The 20,176-nt window shown below is 40.3% G+C and overlaps 1 protein-coding gene across 1 annotated transcript in view; it reads right to left on the reverse strand.

Moving 5' to 3' along the window:
- The window catches only part of ZC2HC1A (zinc finger C2HC-type containing 1A), a 30,984-nt gene extending 12,445 nt beyond the window's left edge, over positions 1-18,539 (reverse strand). Inside the window, exons 1-5 of the mRNA XM_027732689.2 lie at positions 18,391-18,539; positions 4,880-4,953; positions 4,030-4,146; positions 3,690-3,825; positions 293-441 (exon numbers count right to left, since the gene is read on the reverse strand). Coding sequence (XP_027588490.1) covers positions 293-441; positions 3,690-3,825; positions 4,030-4,146; positions 4,880-4,953; positions 18,391-18,514 — 600 coding nt within the window. The 5' untranslated portion in view covers positions 18,515-18,539. The remainder of the gene's footprint in view (positions 1-292; positions 442-3,689; positions 3,826-4,029; positions 4,147-4,879; positions 4,954-18,390) is intronic.
- Positions 18,540-20,176: the final 1,637 nt, after the last annotated feature.

Here is a 20,176-nt window from a genome sequence, read left to right on the forward strand (position 1 = left end):
ATAAAAACTGCATTTCTACTTTCTGCTGCTACCTGTACATGTCATTTTCATATTTCTCAGTTACATTTATGACTGTTTTTGGCTTTGCAACTGCTGCCATCTGATTTATGGATCTCTAGCTCTTGTAAGAAAGCAAAAGCCTTGTCCATGCTTAGTGTTGCATTTCAGTCTAGCGCAAATAACAAAATTACATAACAAAGTAGTTAACTCCACTTAAAAGCAGCACATTATTTAAAAAGCTTGGTTTGATGTTGAATGCAAGCTACAAGTTAAGAAAAATGTTGTAGCTCACCTGTGTTCTAGTAGGAAGCTTCCCTTTGGTATCAGCTGCCAATTTCCCCTTATTAGTAATACGCGCAGCTTGCTCCTTACAGAAATTGATGTGTCTGTCAGCTGCATTTTCATTAAATCTCCTCTGACAATATGGACACTGAATGTAATCTTAAAAACATAAAAATCTAACATTAATAATGTGTTTTAAAGGTGAGAGTGTTTTAAAGTCTTTTAAAGACCAGCCTCTCCCCCAGAGCAAATTATGGCTTCTTGAATCTGAGAATGAAATATGGATTGCTGGGGAAAAGAATATTGTCCACATGTAACACAAAAGATGTTTCTCATTTGATGGATAAGAATCAGAATGGTTGAGGATCAGCAATAACCTAAACAAAATCAAAAACACTTTAAGAGGTGCTATTCTGCAGAGAAGGTAGCCAAAAAGGTATAGGGACATGGCAGGGATATCAGCTGGAAGGAAGTGGAGAAGAGATTAAACAAATAAACAAATAATAATAATAATAATTTTAAAAAAATCACAAACAGTTCAGTTTGTTCAAGATATGAAAATACATTAAAGCCTTTCACACACAAATAGCAAAAGACAACAAAATCTGTTTCCTCTGGCAATTTTGAAAGACTGAGAAATACTAACTGCAATACTGGAAATTACCATTAAAAAAAAATCATAAACTTAACCAACCAAAAGGATCAGAAGAAATTCAGCCAAAATTAGGAGATATCTCTAGACACATGTAAAGGAGACTAATTGGTGGCTGTATTACTTTTCAAGATTAATTTCAAACAGTATTACATGCAGGAAATAGTATTACCCTCATTGGGGAAAAACAAGAAAGGCTACGCAAATATTTAAAATATTAAAAGATATATCAACTGTATGCTGGAAATACACAACTTAAAATACAGTGCCCCTGGAAAATAAAATGTTCAGACTGCACTTTTAGACAGATATTTTAGTGTTTAGAGATAGTGATGCTGTATTCTCCAGATTACAGTATTCAAAACCATGTAAACATCAACTTCAGAAAAGCCTGACGCCAGCAGAGCAAGTTAAATCAGGTAATTCTAGAAATGTATCATAGAAAGTTAGGAGAGATTCAACAGTCACTGCCCCCAAAATTAGTTACATATTATACAAATCTAAAATAAGATTTGGATTACATGTTACTACTCCAAATGCAGTAGATCTGTCTTAAATTGTTATCCCTTTAAAAATTAATAAAAAATTTTGAGTAAGTCAAATGATGTAATGACCACCAAACCATGGACACAGGATACAGAAGGAACACAGAGAAGTAACATAACAGGAGTTTCATGGGGTAACAACAACAACTTTTTATTTATTTCTTTTACATATACTCTGAGTGTTCTGACTGTAGCAAACATCAACTATACCTTAAGAGACAAAAGTTCAGACAAAAAGAACTACAGTATCTAGTCAAACCAAGAAAGTAAAAAAAAAAAAAGATAAAAAAGTTAAAAAAGCAAAATAGGAATAAAGTAGCTATGAAAGTCTCTAGATAGCAGGACATTTCTGGCCGGTGCAGAGTTCAGTTCCTACAGAAAACTTCCAAAGCCCAGAAAAGTGTAGAGGATGAATTTCTAATTCTTAAGAATTAGAACTTCATCCTTTTGAAAAACAGTTAGACACCTGGCTATCTGCAAGCACTGTTCACACTGTCCAAAAGAACTTTTAGGATTCAATGTACGCTTTATAAAATAAAAACTAATCAAAGTAAGAGGGCAGTACAAATGTGCAGTCAAGTTCAAGATGATTTAAGGTCCTTCTTAACATCATGAGGCTATTCCGCATTTTTGCAGAAAAAGTGTAACAGATCAAAGCAACAGTAAGTACTGCCTGTTTGTGAACTCAGAGTACTAAATTAAGTAGGAAATAGGAATACAAGGCTCTTTCCAGTAAAAAGAAAAAGAATAGCTGCTTGTTAGAAACGGGCATGCAAAAGATAGAGCTGAATAGGAGAGGATGGATACACTCCATGATACCATGCACAACATTCCCTCTCTCCTCCAGGTCTCCTTCCAAAAGAGGAAAAGAAGCAACAGTAGCTGCTCCTACTCTGTTTGTAAGATGAGAATCCACTATCACTTTGTGCATCTTTTCATTCCTGATTTCCTCCTCCTAAGTCTTACCCACTGCAGCAGGATGAAGCCAGGAGACTAAACACAGTAAAACTTGGAAAACGTAAAATATGGAAGGAAGAGAAATAGAGACACATTATCTTCCCTTTACCTCCTATCAGTTCTCAAGCAGGCTGAATAGAGTTATGTCCTTCACTTCAAACTCATTTGCAGCCTCTGGAACCAAGAGAGCACCATTTTAGTAGCTTTTTCCAGGCTAGATTTAGTTCTGGGCTTTTATACCTGTAATTCAGACCCTATATAACTAGATGATTAATGGATTCTTTCCATGATCAAGCCTCATGATTCTTATCCACAGCTTTAGCTATTGGCTTTACTTTAAGATGTATATAGCTTTTCAAGATCCTGCATACAGAATGCTGAACAATGCAACTTAACCTCTTATAGTGAATGCACAGTTACAATCCTCATACTAGACTAACACATTTCCTGTAGAGAAACAAGGCAGGGAACACTTTACATACTCACTTGACCATAGATAGGCCTTTTTCCATTTTTCTTAATATTTCTGAAAATAGCTGATTGAGTTGATCAAATGGCTTAGCTCTGAGGACAAGAGGAAGAAATATACTCTCCAACCTATTATCACATCCTAGAAGTTACATGAAAAGTATATTTCCTTCTCACTCACATCAGATTGTTTCAACACTTTACCCAGTCTCAGTTCTGAAGGCACCCAAGGACTGCCATTCCCATGATAATACAAATTCCACACATCTCACATACCCAAAACACAAGTACTCCCACGACATGAGGATCATATGCACATTAAGGCATACACTGCATACATGAAACTAAATGTGAATGCAGTAAGAAATGGGAGAGACTACATTTGAAGAACAGTGTTGATGTGCGTTCCCACAATGTAAATACGTTGTGGGTGCCAGCTAATTAAAAAGGTACTCTGATATTTCTAAGCTGTTCCACTGTTGTGGACACAAACAAGGTATTGAAACAAGTTGTCCAACCTATGGTTTATAAGATGGTAAGCAAGCTGGAAGTTGGCCACAACCACCCTTTGACACGTTAAAAACAAAGTCATGGGCTTTGACTGCTACACAGGATGCGAGCCAGCCAGACCCACGGTCACAAACCAGCACATGCACAGAGATAATAAGGTAAGTCATCTTTAAGAACTTGTGAATACTGTATTCCAACAAATTCCTTTCCAATTCAAATTTTTACAAATTAAGTTAAAAAAAAAAATCTCTAAGGAATTTGACTGTTTCACATACCAGGGTCATATGATGGCGGAGGTGGTGGAGGGAGTTTTCCACCATCTTTAAGATTAAGTCCTTTGGCTGCTCGTATAGTTGCTATAAATTCTTCATGCTTTCGTCGCCAGTTGGAAGGTTTTTTGGGTGGTTCTGGCTAAGAAGCAAAAAAGAAAGCTTTATCTGTTTGAAGTTTTTACTTCAAGCTAAGTATGTGCCTTATTTCAGTAGACAATATTATAGTTAGATTTCTTCCAGATCCTAGTTGATCTAATTATCAAGAACTGCCAGCAGAAATAAGCCTTATAATGCATATATAGTTTGCCTAAAACATTTGTATTCAGAGCAAATTATAACATACCCGTGGCTTAAGAGGTTTTACTGTGGGAATGTCAGTTCCTTCTGCTCTCTGTCGGCTGGAATCGAATGTCTTCCTTTTCTTGGCAGAAGTTTTTTGGCAAATGGGTCCATGCTTTTTCTACAAGCAGTAGCAAAATAAAAGTAGCAAAATAAAAAACACAACTTAGTTTTGAAAATAGAAGTTATTAACACATTATTTCTCTCTCTCTTGATATAACAGTCAGCAAAAAAGGCCCAACTCCTGATGAAAAAGCTCTGACTGTTTTCACTCAAACATTTATGCCAGTTATCCTTTAAAACAGAACTACAGGAAATCATGAATGCATATACATGGTCACAAAAACATGGGCAATGATGACAAAAAGTAGGAGGCATCTATATTTGCTCCTTGCACATAAAAAAATTGATGACAGGTAGGTAGCATTTGCCTTGAGTGGCAAGACAAATCAGAGGTGCCTGAAATTCATATTCACATTTAAGGACAGACCAATTTCTATTAAAAATGGAGAACAGAGTCTTTTGAAGACAAAACACTTCATTTACTATCTGAGACTATAAACCCAGATATAAATCTGCAGAGACAAGGATTGATTCTGTAACCCTAGAGAAGACGCTTTTAGAAGCATGTATTCAGAAAGTGATGGGATCTTAAAATAAAATTAACCTCCCTTTAAGGAGCTTTCAAACTGAGACAACTCGAATCATTAATTATTCGGGGAAAAAAAACCCAAAACCCCCACCAAAACAAAGCACCTTGATCTACTTTATTCAGCTATAGTGACCACTGTTTAACGCTCATATCAACTTATCAAATCTAAAAGCCAACGGTGCTCATACTGTTATGAACTTACCAGTGCTGCTGGAAAGAAAGTCCTTCCACAAATCTTACATGGCAACAGATCTCCAGTTTGCACTGCAACCTCACCTTAAAAAAACAACATACTTCTATAAGAAAATTTGGTTAAATTAATGATAAAACATGCTTTCAAAAATGCTAACCTCATATATACTTAGCAACAGTAACAGATGTTACTGTAAATATACATCCTTTGACCTGTGCAGAGACTAGGAAGATGAGAAAGGCAAATAAGATATAGAACTCCTTAGGTGCTTTTGAAAGTTGTCAGGCCCAGTAACATGACACCAGCAATTCTGATAATTTACAATATGTAACTCCACACCCTTAAAAGGATACAGACATGTCAACATGCAAATGACAAATCCACTCTAAGTCCCAATAACAGCTCAAACGCACACCAAGAATAATGATATTTCATGGTATTTCTGTCCTTGGAAGAGAATCATCTGTTATACTTGCAAACATAAGACACCTCCTATCACTTATTTTTCTCTACTAAGTTAAACTATTCCACTTTCTCTTGTAAAGAAAACAGTCTTTGATGATATTTTTACTATATATTTCATTCAGATTATTACTGATGGTTTACAAAAGCATTTCTGATGTTGCTATTCAAGTAATGGTAGCAAAAAGGTAAATTCCATACTTGACATACAGCAGATCCACAGAACCAGACAAAAGACCAAAAAATCAAATCATCCAGGCCTATGCAAGTAAATATATTCGTATAGCATGCATTATGCAATGGAGACATGGCAGAGATGAAAAACTCCAGAGTTTCCCAATAAAAGGCATGTATTATATCTACTACTGATCAGAGGAATACAGGGATATTTTTATATCATGTATACATCAAGAAAAAGGTGTTAAGTCTGAGACTTTCTAGTTGCCCTCTCTATAGTCAACCTGATTATTACAACACAACTGCTCTATTTAGACCACATTAAAGTAAAAAACACTTTGACTTGACTTGTATTTTAGGCAAAGCAATGGCTTAAACTAACCAAGTTATCAATATAGCAATGTTCAATGATTTGATCAGCTTTTGTCCCCAGTTTCCCAGTGGAAAACTATTTTCCATCTGAACACATACACTTGTTGATTAAGTGTGTACGACCAGTCGTAAAAAAATGAATAATTTAACAAAATACTTCACAGCAAACACACAGATTCTAGGAGCCATGGGTTCCACTGAAAATCTTTTTTTTCCCAAAAAAAAAATTAAAACTGACTGAGATTTTTGTACCAATATGTAACTATTGTCTATTTCTTTTTCAATTACTTAAAGGAAATTCATTAGCAGTATGTAACTACCTATAATGTATTAGTTGTATGCATACACTACAGAGCACAATGCATTTTAAGAATCATAATCATATGAAGTGTTGTGCAGTTTAAAACATTTACGCTTATATCTTTAATTAATATATATGCCTTTTCATGTAGACATGAATAGGCCCATCGTTGCCATAGCATAGCAGGACTGCACTGACAGTAACCAAGTTTTAAAAATGAAAGTCCTAATCAAGCTTCCTTTTGTGCCATCTAAATGTCTGTGTTTAGATGTACACAAGTAGGGAGAAGTAAGAAAAATACAAAACATGCAGATAAATCTTGCTTCTCTTATATTCTTGCATTGAATTATACTTGAATGTTATCAAGATTGCCAGGAACTGATTTTTTAACCATATTTTTTCAATCTCAATTTTAAACGATCATATCCAAAAATTTTTCCATAGGTCTGTTTTCCTAAATCCACAAGCAATAGCATGCACACTGTTTGTACATAGCTTAGAGGGCTGGAACCTGCCCTCACCATTGACATCATCATCATCATCATCATCATGGCTGGGCTTCGCGAACGAAGATTTGGGAAGGGCTCTACCCACGTTTGTTACAAGCACGTTGGTGGCTAAAAAGGCCAATAAGAGATAGACACGTCTGGTTGCAAAAGGCACAGCAGAAAGACTCCTTAGGTGGTATATTCTGCAAGACATGATTCCTTCTGCGTTGTCTTTTCTCCTCAAGAGTGATCCTGCGTGCGTTCTCAAAAGCATCAGCAGCGTTATAGATGGTGTGTCTCCAGACCTCCGGATTGAGGCCAGAGTAGACCAGTTATGGTGATCAATATGGCCAAGGCTGAGATGTTGTTTCAGGGAGTCCTTGCATCTTCTCTTCGGGGCTCCTCTCTTGCGGCAGCCGGTGGCAAGTTCACCATTAAGCAAGACCTTAGGGAGGCGGTGGTCCTTCATCCTGGAGACGTGTCCTGCCCATCGCAGCTGTGTTCTCAGCAACATGGCCTCAATACTTGTGACTGCTGCTTGTTCTAGAACAGATGTATTAGTCACATAATCTGGCCAGTGGATGTTTAGGATTGTACGGAGACAGCGTTGATGGAAGCGTTCTAGAGATGCAGGCGGTAAACGACCTATGATTCAGAACCATATAAGAGAGTAGACAGCACTATGGCTCTGTAAACACTGATCTTTGTACTTTTCTTCACGTGTTAATTCTGCCAAACTCTTTTATGAAGCTTTCCGAAGGCACTATATGCCTTTGCTAACCTGTTGTCTGTCTCTGTGTCAATCTGACCATCCAAGGAGATGAGGCTACCTATGTAATTAAACTGCTGGACTGATCTGAGCTCTGATTGACCAAGGTGGTGTGGGGATGATGGAAGACTTCCTGAGGCGCAGGCTGATACAGAAGTTCAGTCTTCTTTAAGCTGAGTTCCAGCCCAAAGAGCTCAGCCAGGGCTGCGCCGTGGGACCACTATGCACCTCACCATTGACCTCAAGGGTAAATAGCAATGGTTGTAAGTTTTTCTCAATTATTCCACTCAAAAATATAAGGTATGCACAGATTTGTTTGTTTGCTTCATGAATTCATTCTTCAGTGTTCCCAGCACTCTTAGTAATGATAACCTACAAACTCCTGCTAAAGAGTTCAACTTCCTTCTAATACAACCCTCAGCTTTGTAGGAACAAGTGAGAAGGGCATTTCACAGCAACACAGTGTGACACTGTTTGCAGCTTTCAGAAATTAGCTGAAATAAATTAGAATAAGTGATCTTGAAATCAAGTATATAATCTAAGATGGAAGATCTGACTGAGACAAGAATTCTTTCAAATATCTGCCTTAGTAAAAGAAGAGAAGCTGTATTTCCCACCATTTTCTTCACTGTTCACTAAACTCTGGAATCCGAGTTTGTGTTTAAATTCACCATTAAAAGAAGTAGACTTGATAGCTGCTCACCTGATCGAGCAGTATTTACATAGGACATACCAATGCATAAGGAATGCCAATCAGCACTTAGTGCAGCTACAGTTACAGAGTTGTATTTCCTTACAGCATTCCTAGCCTCCTTTGTTGCTGGCAGGTAATCATATTTGCCCAGAGCTATTTCTACCGCCAACACCTCCCCTGTAACACAAATAACTGACTCAAAGCACAAAAGGAAGTTATTTAAAAAAAAATAATGTTCCTGAAGTTTTGTTGAAAACAGGAAGCCTAGGGTCCTTTATATTTGCACACTTATTCCTTCAGCTTCTTAATCATTCCTCTGTGATTTTCCCCACCTTTAAGGTTAAAAGAAAAAAAAATCCCCAACAAACCAAAACCACAAAATCTTAACACTTTTCTCTAGGAGTCCATGAGCCTTCTCTTAGAAGGGTTAGCAATGTCATCAACAAGAAATCTGAGAATTTAAAAATAAAACATGGGAAAAACATTTAAAAATAAAACATGAGAATTTTGAAAGTTGCAAAAGAGTTGATTTTGGCTTTGTTTTGTTTGTTTTTTAAAAAGGCATTCGTTCATGATATCTCAGAAGAAAGGTTAAAAAAAATGGTTGTTAAATTGGGATGTACTGGGGGGGAGGAGATATAAAAAAACAAGGCATACTAAAATCAAGAAACAGAAGAAGGATGTGCTTGACAAATTGGTCTGAGAATAGAAATTGGTAGTAAGATAGCGTAATGGCAATTTTCTTCATTCTTTAAGCCTAGCAACAATGCAGGATTTTTTTGAAATCACTTTAGTTATACATCCATGGAACACCCCAAATCCAGTTTTCTTTTTACCAATTTTAATACCACTAATCACCAGCAGTTTAGATGTTTCTATTAACTTGTTAACTTGGAAAAGGACTGACATAATTATTACTGTTCATCTAATCTAAACGTATCTAGGGAAAAGATGAATACATTCAACATTGTTATGTGAATACTATAGAAGTAGTATTTCAGTGGAAGTGATTCCAGAACTATGATATAATGCTTTACATCCTGTTCTCCTACTGTTTGCCTGAGACCAGGTCTCAGTACTGAGTTCAACATAGTAAGAAGCTGGTATCTGAACTAAACAACTAGATTGGAAGTTTTATTAGCAATAATCTCATCACTTGTGTTTCTAAACTGTCTGTCAGAGCTCCTCCTCCAGCTACTTCCATTTTTTTTCTACCTACACATAAGTCATTGCACACATTCCTCTGAATATGGCCACAGTTTAGTTGCCTATACTTTCTGATCTTGAAGTACATACTGTACATACTGAAGTACATAGCTGTACCGTCAGTCTCCAGATGTACCACAGTGCTTTCAGTATACAGATGGGCTTAGACTTCCTTGAAACCTGGATTTCCAGGGAACAACTTTTTTTCTTTATCTCCTCTCCTGTTCAAACACCACAACTGATTTATGGCAGAAGGTGCAAGCTGCCAGTTCTCAGATTCACCTTGGCACAATTCTTGGATCCATGAATACATACACGTTTGATCTGACACAGTCATGACTTAACACTAGTTCTTGCTGTCATGTTTACATGATGCCTTAAGCCCCTAATGGTTTTTTTATTTTTCTAATATTTGTAAAATTGTGAGTTTTATAAGTAGGTTTTAAAAGCAGAAACCCCTTCCTTCTTTGTCCCTTGTCCCTTTCCCTTTTTCCAGTACCCTTGTTTATACATTCCTTAACCCTCTTACCCCATTCTATCCTCCCTATATCACTCATAGCCCCAAATCTAATAGAAATGTTTAGTCTTTTGTCAAGGCAAGGCCTAGACAGTTGACAGAACAGCATATCTGGGCCTAAACCACAGAATAGGTCAGGAATTAGGTAACTGTGTACCCTTTGTGCTCTGATGATGCTGCAGATGGGATGAAGGAGGGGTCCCAAAATACACCCCAGACCCATTTCAAGGAGGTGGACCCGGGGCGGACCAGAGTAAAGGCCACAGGGTGGGCACATCTGGGATTGGATGGATGGTGTTATAAAATGTAACATCTCAGGCATGGCCGGCGTGCACCTCATGTAACATCTACTGCCTTGGCAAATAAACCCTTTCTTATCTCACCCCAATTAACTGCTCCTGGAGATTTTTTCAGCACCAAAATACACCGCCAACAACAGATAAAAAGCAGTTGTGGAAACAGATTCCACATCTAGAGAGAGCAGAAGTCTTCAGTATTGCAGTTTTCTCTTTTGGAGAGCTTTATACAGTCAAGAATGTGTGTGCACTTTGGTATAAAATGCAGAATGCTTCAAACAAACAAGACTTAGTAACAGTATTTTGTCTTGTTGTAAAATCCATCTGACTGCCTTAAAAACCTTTTTAGTTTTTCTGCCACAGTGACTACTAAACCTCTTGGGTCAGACAACTGTGACAATAAGAACCAAAAAGCCTCACCAAACTCAAACTTGCAGAAACACTCCAGTACAATTCCCTGTCTTGAGACTACCTATTTGAAACCAGCATGTAATCTAAAAGTGTTCAAAGTTATCACTTAAAGAGCACTTGCCAAATACTTCTGCAAAACTGTATTTATTGCTTTTAGCATAACTCCCCTCTCATCTTCAAAAGCAAGGTATTTTCTACTTAAGAGTTCTAGATATTTAAGGTGTGATAAAAAAAGCAGCACATTCCCCACATTAGTTAGAATCAGTATTAACAAGCCACAGCATCTAGCTCTCTGGGGACTGTCAGTCTCTAAAATATGTCCACTAATCAGTAATGACTGGGTTATATTTTTTAATCAACACATTAACTATAGCCTGAAAAGGCTAATGACAAGAGTCACCCAAAAATAATACCAATGCAGTGACGTAGGTAGGGAACACTTCTTTGAACCGCCAAATACAATTTCGAGCATTCATTTTTAAAAAGTAGTTTTAAAGATGTTATAGGCTATAACTCCGATGAGGGAATTTTTATTCCCCCTGCCCCCACTGTAGGAAAGACAGAGTCTGAATGGAAAAGGAGGAGGGAGTCAATTACCTTCACAAAAGATCTAGCCGGGATTCCTAGCTAATGGCCCATCGAAGGCTGGAGTGAGGGGGGGAGGAGTTTGAGATTTTTTTTTTTTGGACTACTGGCCCAGCTCAGGGGGGGGGAGAAGGCAGTTTTGCTGAGTTCTCTCTCTGGGACGGAGATGGGGTTTTTTTGTGGGGGCATTTTTGGAGAAAAGGCCTGGAAGCCAGTCTTTCTGGTTTTTCATCCTGGTGAGGCCTGACCACTGGCCTCGGTCGGCTCGCACGCTGCCTCATGACTCCAGCCGGGACCTACTGGGTTTTTCATCGGAGAGTTGCGTGCCCACTGGGAGAAAAACAAAAGCCTTGAGACACCGTCATCTGAGGACAACAGTGAGTTCCGGGGGGGTGGACTGTTTTCCTTTCCCCTTTCTTCCATTGGGGGACGGGTCCCCATTTTCTTTTCGGCTTCTCCCACGACCCGAGACACCCCCCAGACCCCCCTTTCCCGCGTGGTGACCGCCAGTGATCCAACAGTACCCCTGCCGACACCACAGAGCACTGCAGGCTCTGCACCTCCAGTGATCCAACAGCGCCCCTGCCAACCGGGATTAGAACCGCGCTGAAGACAGAGAAGTATCCAGAACTTTTTCTTTTGTTTGAAGGGGACTTTTGGGTACAGGACTATTGTCTAGTTTTTTTGTGTTCTGTTACTGTTCTTGCCAACATACATATATCTTTTAATAAAGGGTTGTTATTTCTTCTGTTTTTTACACACTTCCTCAATTAAAGCCCCTTAAAGCAATTAAAGCCCCCTCAGAATTTACAATTGCTGAGAGAGAGGAGTTTGGTTTGTCTCATAACTCATCCTCTTTAGCAAACATTCCAGCCTCTTCAAACTGAGACAAAAGAGAATTAAATAAAATAATGGAAATATGAATGTAAAAAAGTAAGAAAAAAGTATACCAATGAAGGTGTAAGTTTTTCAAGTTTTCATTATTTTCCAAAAAGAATTCTGAAATGCAAATGAAAGCCAGACAAATACACCATACTGCTTAACAACAAAGCTGTATTTGCCATACTTTGGTAAAGTCTGCTTGGTAACTGAGAACATGCCTGATTTACCCCACCAACCACATCCCTTCTCACCTCGGTTATTCAGCAGTTTGCAGGAAGTGTCAGAGAAAGGATGAAGAAATCATAGTAAGCTCTGTCTCACAGTGTTCATATACTTTGAAACTTTTATGCAATTAGGTTATTCACAACTGTGTAACAAATAGCAAATCAAACTACTTTATCTACTCCTACTTTTGGAGCAAAGGCTCATGAATTCTCTTCTACTTCAGTACTGACAATCTTGTATAAACCTGTCACGTCTCCTTCCAAAATACAACTAAAAAAGCAGCGTAACTTCCATTCCTTTGAGCTGAAAAGATTTTCATAGTACCTCTGCACGTTACTATATCAGTTCTTCTGCCTGACAATGCAAATGCATTGTATTTGTCAAAATTACTGTTATTGCATTGAACATGAGGCTGATGATAGTGAGTTTGTTATTACTTCCTTGAAAATAACATATCAAGGAGAGATCCACTGCCTCAAAGTGACAACCTGGAGGAGGATTCCACAAAGAAGGTTTTCTTAGTGACTGAGAAATGAATTGCATGAAGTCAAGAATGGCTGTAACAGCAGCACACGCACAACTCACATCATGCAGTACTGTCTGTCCTTCTTTCCTTCCTTCCCCATATGAAGCGTAACTTTTAGTGTGAAAACATGCCAGCTGTAAAGTAACCAGCTCTCCTGGACTTCTCTCTATGGCCATATTTCATGGGACTCTTTCAAGCAGATCCCTAATGTCAAAGCCCGCTCTCCTGAACTCCAGGGTTGAGATCCTGCTATTTACCCAGTTCCCTCCAGGATCCTGAATTCAATCATCCCATGGTCACTGGAGGAAACGCTGCCCCTGACCTTCACATCTCACATGTCTGTATGTATGAAGTCCAGCAGGAGGGGACTTCCCTGTCAGCTCCTTTATCACCTGGGTCAAGAATGCACACCAGAAGCCTTCTAGACTGCTTTTGCCTTGCTGAGTTGTCCCTCCAGCAAGTATCAGGTGGTGAAGTCTCTCAGGAGGGCCAGGGTCTGTGAATATGAGGCTCCTTCCAATTATCTGAGGGAGATCTCAACTTCTTCCTGACCAGGTGGCTTGTAGCAGACACCCAAAACAGCTTTTCCCACACTGGTCTGCCTGCTAACCCTGACTCATATGCTCCTAGGTGACTCCACAGCAAAGCTCCATGCATTCTCACTGCTCTCCCACATAAAGGACAACTTCCCCCTTTGCTGTCTGTCCAGCTGGTTCTTCCTGAAGAGCCTGTACTCATGCACCACAGCACTGCAGCCCTATGAGCTGTCCTATCACTTATGCATGATCCCAACAAGATCCTAGCCTTGAAACTGAGTGCAGACCTCAAATTCCTCCCATTTGTTCCCATACTATGAGTGTTAATGTATGGGCATTCTAGAGTGGCACTCAGTCATGACAATCATTCAGAAAAAATCTGTGAGATCTTCCCCCATAATGCACATGGAACAAATCCAAAGGCATGTAAGCAGCACTATTTGATCAATTTAAATTCCAGATACATCATCTGGTGTTCTATTAACAAGCTCAAGATCAACTAGAGGCAGTCGAAAGCATGTGACCTGCTCCAGTCAAGTGCTTTGTATATTCCTGGAACCAGGTTTCACCCAAATGCAGCAACTGCTTTTGAAGATAACCACATCACTTCTGTGTGCAGGTAAAACATATTTATCTTTCCACTATATTCACCCAATTGAATTCAATTAATAGGTCACTCTGGTTTCTGCAATTTAAGTTAAAACTGCAAGAATTCTAAAAAACTACAGAAAAGGGCATAAAACCTCTTGGTTCTAAGATGCTGAAGAAACCAATCTGAAACATTCAAATTCCTGTCTACACATATTACTTCCTCTTCTTTAAAGGTGAAACATATTCTGGTAGTGCTCTTCCCCTACTGTATCAGCCTACACTCAGCTTTCAGAATTGTTCCTTAGGTAATATTTAATTTCAGTTTTTCCCCAAGATGTAAACGTTAATCACAAAATAGAAACGTAACTGCTTTTAAAAAAGTAAACACATTGACCACAGTTATACCATGTTAAATGTGAAAGTCAGATCACTTAACAGAGCTGCAAGTATGCTTAGTGAAACACAGCTGTTCAATGCAAAGTCACATTTATCATTTTGTTTAATGGCTACCAGAGACAAACAACTTCTTAAAAAAAATATACATTAATATTAATTTTTCATTTCAATCCTTAATAGTCTCCTTCTTGCTGATTTAAGAATAGTGTACAATACAATTAATTCTTTCTTCTTTTGAACAGATTGAAAAAAAAAAAAAAGCTGAAGTTTGAAGTCAATGGAGCTAAAGAAAATGGCTGCCAAAGTAAGAAAACTGCTACAGGCATCCAGTGAGGCAAGACAAGGATGAACTCTAAAGGGAAAAGAAGACTCAAATTAATATTATTTTGTGTTTTAAAACCCAATAATTTTGGAAAAAAAATAAGACTGGGCAATAACTTGTTCAGAAATTCTGTCAAAGCAAGCATAAGCACTTGCTCTCAAGAGTCACATTACTAATGTAAAAGCCCAAAGGGGAATGCTTGCGCTGCTCAGACATTATCCGTGCCAGGAAGGGTCCAGGGACAATTCCAGCGCAGACCCCAGCTCCCAGCAGGAGATGCCATACAGAGAGTCTTGAGCCTTATTCCTACCAGACCTCGGGGACACACCCTGACTGCTCAGAGTCTACATGCTTAATCACAGGAGTCCCTGCTCAGCATCTGCAAGGGAACGCATTTGAGACTGCAGGCTATTTCCTGAGCAAGCAGCCACCCATCCCCTTCCAACCACAACCAGCCTTCCCCGGCTGTCAGAGCACAGGCTGAAGGAGAACACTGGGGCTGGGTAAGTGCTGCCATTACCCACCACAGAGCTGGACTTTTGCCCTCCGACACAGCTGCCCCTCTGCCCCTTACTCCTTAGGCTGGGATGGTCTGTGAACAAGTGTGGGAAGCGGCATTCAGTTGGCTCAAGCAGCTGTTGTCGGCATCCTCCCAGAAAAAACAACAGACTGGAGAGAAGCCGATCAAACACCACCATCGGTCTGCTCCGGCTTAAATGAAGTGAGGAATTCAGTGCTTGGATCCCCACCTCCATCTCCCTCAAGCGAAACAGAGCAATAAACATGCCAATGTGACAGCTTTTTTTCTTGCCATCCAACACTGAAAGCAACAAGAACATTTTAATCCATCAAAAATGGCCCTGAGATTCAGCACATGGTGAACTACTCACAAACAGATTTTTAAGCTCACCTTAGAGATCACTACATTTTCAGACAGAGACAGGCTATTGCTCTAAGTATTTTCACCAGTAAATTGAAAAACAGCCAAACAGCACACAGGCTGCAAAGTAGCAAATGCTGAGCTAGTAACTTTAGACTTAACATCAGATTTGTCACCCATAATGACAAGCATGTACTGATTCCTTTTACAAAACTTTGATACTGAAAGTCAAATCTGTAGCTTTAAATTTGTAATATAACAATACTGATAAAAATAACATAATAGAGGAACTGCCTTAAAGAAGCAACAAAAGTAAACTTTAGAAGAAACTTTTATGTTACATAGAAACTTATTTTGCCATTTCACTGAACATTTAAACAACTGTAACCCCAGAAATATTATTTACCTTTTTAAATGTCACTAATGCAGCTCCACATGCCAGTTACTACACATCAACTCTCCACCTTTTGGAAAGAATCATTATAAACTGGGTAGAGTCCTTTCTTATTAATAGCATGCTTATATAAACCAAAATAAAACAGATCTTGCATCTGTAATGCTGAGCTTCAGCAAAGCACCAACTTCTGAAGATGGAAAGTCCAGGACAAGCTTCCTGAGCCTGAGGGGGTCTTCCACAGTCATAAAAAACACATCAGGAGAGTGCTGCCAACAGATGAAGTCCTGTCCTTCGCCATAACCACATCCCTCCTACATACAACTGGCAAGGACCTCCTGCACCAGTCAGCTCTGGGAAATGATTTTCCTGAGCACTAATATATTGATGCAGCAGGTTGAGCCAGATTTCAGAAGCTGCCCATACTTCTTTGTCAGATGGGTATGACTGTGCAACCACACATCCAAACACAAATTTAATCTAAAATGGCAACCAGTAATATTCTTCTGAGTTGCCAATGGAGCAATGACTGGACAAAAGCATAACATCCAATGAAATAATTTATTGTTATTGGTTTTGCCTACATTTTCCCTTCTTAGGGCGACCTTTCTACAAAAACTTAATCTGAGCCTAAGGTAATATGCATCAAGAAAGATAGTCCAAACTGTCTGTAAGTTGAAAAGCTGTAAAAAAATAGCAAACCCACTTGCTTCAAATATTTTGAAACAGGAAAGGGAGTATTTTATTTCATTGAAAAAAATTTTGTTAAAAAAACCAAAAACAGAGCACAAAAATGCAGAAAACTGTTCTTCAGTCTCAAGAACTTTTGCATTCAAGGACGCTGGATAGCAGTGGGAGATATGAGTGCTCACAAGGCAAGGACAACTAAAGTTTTAGAAATTACTTATTTCCTCTGCTATTCTCAAATTAATCTCGAGTGTTCAAAAGGATCATTTCACATGAAATTTCACATGGAAATGTGAAATTTCACATGGAAAAAATGCTTTGACAAGCTCCTGCTTTTTAAAGTACTTTCACAAAAAGGTTCAGTATGAACGTGAGATTTCACCTATGATTTAGCAGTTCTTCCTCCCACCGCTCACAGTGCCTTCTGATATACAAACAAGATGTAAACCATTTCCAGCAAAGTCAGAAACTGGATAAATCCTACTGAAAAAAAAAATCACAAGTTTTTTTCAGGTTTTTGTTGCTATCTGTAGATCTACTTTCCTTCTACCCTGTGTTATGAAGGTGCTAGAGCTTATACAACACAGATAGCACAGCTGGCCTTGGTAAATTAGCTCAAAGCTATATCAATTGATAGATGGGCTGCACATGATGTACAGTCTCAAATGCAGTCAAACACACAGCTTACTCAAAATTAAAGCAAGTTTTCCCCTTTTGTACAGATAACATACGATTGTCATGAGAGTTGGAGTGCCTGATAAGGCATTATTTATGAATGCTGGACACCACCCTTCAGATTTCAAAAGCATTAGCAAAGAATGTTGAGTAAATCAAATAAAAGAAAAAATCTTGGGATTTTAATGCCAAATTCTGTCCATATTTTTAATCTTGATGAAGTCCCTAAGCACAAGAAAAGAGTCTGACTACTGTAAAATCTACTAAAGACACAGATCTACTAAGATCACAAGTATTCTGTGAAAATTAGTTCAGTTCTCCAACCGCGCTAGAGGGGATAAAGAACAAAGGCTAGTTTGTGCTTACACCTATTTAAGCACTCGATTACCTCTAGAGAAGTAGAGCATGGAAGACTTAATGACTGTTTTGTGACAGTTTCTCAGAGCAGGTCTCTCTTTTTTCTTAAGTAGTATGGTAAAAGCTGCTTGCAAAACACAGTAATGACAGGCCTACTAAAATGCTCAGACTGCAAGCTGTAACTTCATGAATTCCAAGCTGATATCTATGGACAGATATTCCAGAAATCAAGGATATTTCCATTAATTCAAGTAGCACAGGACAAAGTTGCAAACACCCTGTCAGCAAACATATAGCTAGTTTTCTTCACCGCATTCAACACTCGCCTAGCATGACAAGCGGATCCCAACACCCACCTTAGCCATCTGTTCGCAAAAAGAAGGGCTGCTGGCGAAGCTGCTCGCAGGATGTACCGTACCCCGCCTAAGGGCAACCCGCCGAGCGGCTCCGAGCGCGGCCGCCACAGGGAGGGGCCGGCGGGGCTCGGTGCGGAGCCGAGACAAAGCGGGGAGCCCGGTCCTGCCGCCGTCCCCGCCCCGCGGGCTCCGCGCCGGGACCGAGCCCCTCGCCTTTGTCCGCCGCCCCCTCCCGCGGCACTGCCCCGCCTCAGCCCCGCCGCCCCAGCACTGCCGCCCGGGGGGCTCCGCGAACGGGGAAGGCGGTGCCCGGGCCCGGCTCCCGCCGTCGCCACCACCACCCGATAACGCCCCGCCACAGCACAGGGGCGCGGCCCAGCCCGCCTCGCCCCGGGAGCCCGCCGCTGCCCCTCACCTTCCAGCCCCTCCATGGCGCGCCCCACCGCCGGCTCGGAATCGGGCTGCGGCTCCGGCTCCGCTCCGACCGCCGCTGCTGTGGCAACGCCGCCTCCCGGCCCTGCAACAACCGCCGCTCTCATTGGCCGGGCGGCCCCGCACAGCCACAGCCCCGCGGCGGCCTCTCCCCGCCCCGACCTCCAGCTCTGCCTCTGCTCCCGACCCCACCCCACCGGCGCGCGAACCCGCCGCCCTTTCGCAGCCGCCCGGCGAAGGGGATCCCGCGCCCCGCTGCGCCCCGCCGGGCCCGGGTGGTGTCACCCGCCCTCAGGCTGCGCCCTAGTCGGGTGCTCCCAAGGGAGCAGGGCACCGGATCTGGGCATCTCCCTGTAAAACACAGGCTTATCCTGGCTCTGGTGCGATATGACGTGTCCTGTAGCCCATATGTCGAGGTTACGCTGTGATCGAGATCTTCTTCCAAGAGCAGCGCTTGTACATGAATCACAGAATGGTTCGGGTGGAAGGGACCGCTGGAGATCATCCAGTCCAACCTCCCAGCAAGGCAGGGTCACCTAGAGCAGGTTACACAGAGAGGTATCCGAGTGGGTTTTGAATGTCTCCACAGAGGGAGGCTCCACGACGTCCCCGGACACTAAAGTGAAGCATATAAAGAGCAATGACCGTGCGGTTGACAAAGCATCAGAGCTTTCTCTGTGTGGACACCGGCGGCAGCTGGGATGGTTCCAGGGACTCTACACCCTCAGCGCCCAGGACGCGAACAGACGGGTGCTGAGGTGTGGCCGTAATGGGTGTCCCCTTGCTTGTGAGAAAACCAGAACAATCACGGGAAAAATACACAAAAAAGTGGGTTTCAGGTTCACATCCTGAAAATAGCTGCAGACAGTGGATTCCTCCACCCTTTCTTCTTCCTCTTATTTTCTTAACTGAAAGAGATGCTAATATAAAATTAGTGTCTTGAGGGGGAATATCCTGCTACAGGATAACATTTGAGTAATAGAGGTTTTTGGAAGATAGTGCTACTAAATTGCTGTTAGCTAAAGAATATGAATAATGCTTGATACATATTGAAATTCTTTTGTTCGTTTTACAAAACTTCTCCACATTTTTAGCAACAAAAGCATTTGAAGATTTTTTTCTTCAAGACATTATTTTATAACTAATTTTTAAGATCTTTCATTTGTCTTTCCTGCGGCAATATTCCATGAGCAAATCATAAAGTTTTTCTATAAAAAGTATAATAAATCTCATAGAAATTACTACTGTCTTGACAGGCACATGCAAATAATTTCTCTTCTTATGCTAGACAAGTTGGTTGATACAGATTTACTTGTCCATAGAGTCACAGTTACCGTCTGCAAATGCAACTCAAAGATAGCAAACCAAATACATAAAAACTACATTAAATTGGAGATTTTGAACATGTTGTCTTCTCTGCATTCCCTTGGCGTGGAACAAATAGATCCAGATGTTGCATGCCAAACAGCCAGCGTGTAAATCATGATTAATATATGATTAAACCATCATTTGAGATCAAAAGCTTGAATATATATGGTAATTCTAGCTGCAATTTTTCTAGTTAGTTTAGAACCATAGAAAAATGCATTTCAGAGTTGCTTTTGATTTATAAAGTTTATGCTTATAAAATTACAGGCCAGGCCAGAAGCAACGAGTTTGCTACCAAGTTGCAGAGTTCTAAACTTTGCAAATGATCCATTAAATCTTTGACACAGAACTTGTATAAGCCCATAGCTAGCAAGCATTTGCTGTTTAACTAACCATTACGA

This window comes from Pipra filicauda, unplaced genomic scaffold (genome assembly GCF_003945595.2).
Source record: "Pipra filicauda isolate LSUMZ 115617 unplaced genomic scaffold, ASM394559v2 scaffold400_size1120237_pilon, whole genome shotgun sequence".
Classification (NCBI taxonomy): Eukaryota; Metazoa; Chordata; class Aves; order Passeriformes; family Pipridae; genus Pipra; species Pipra filicauda.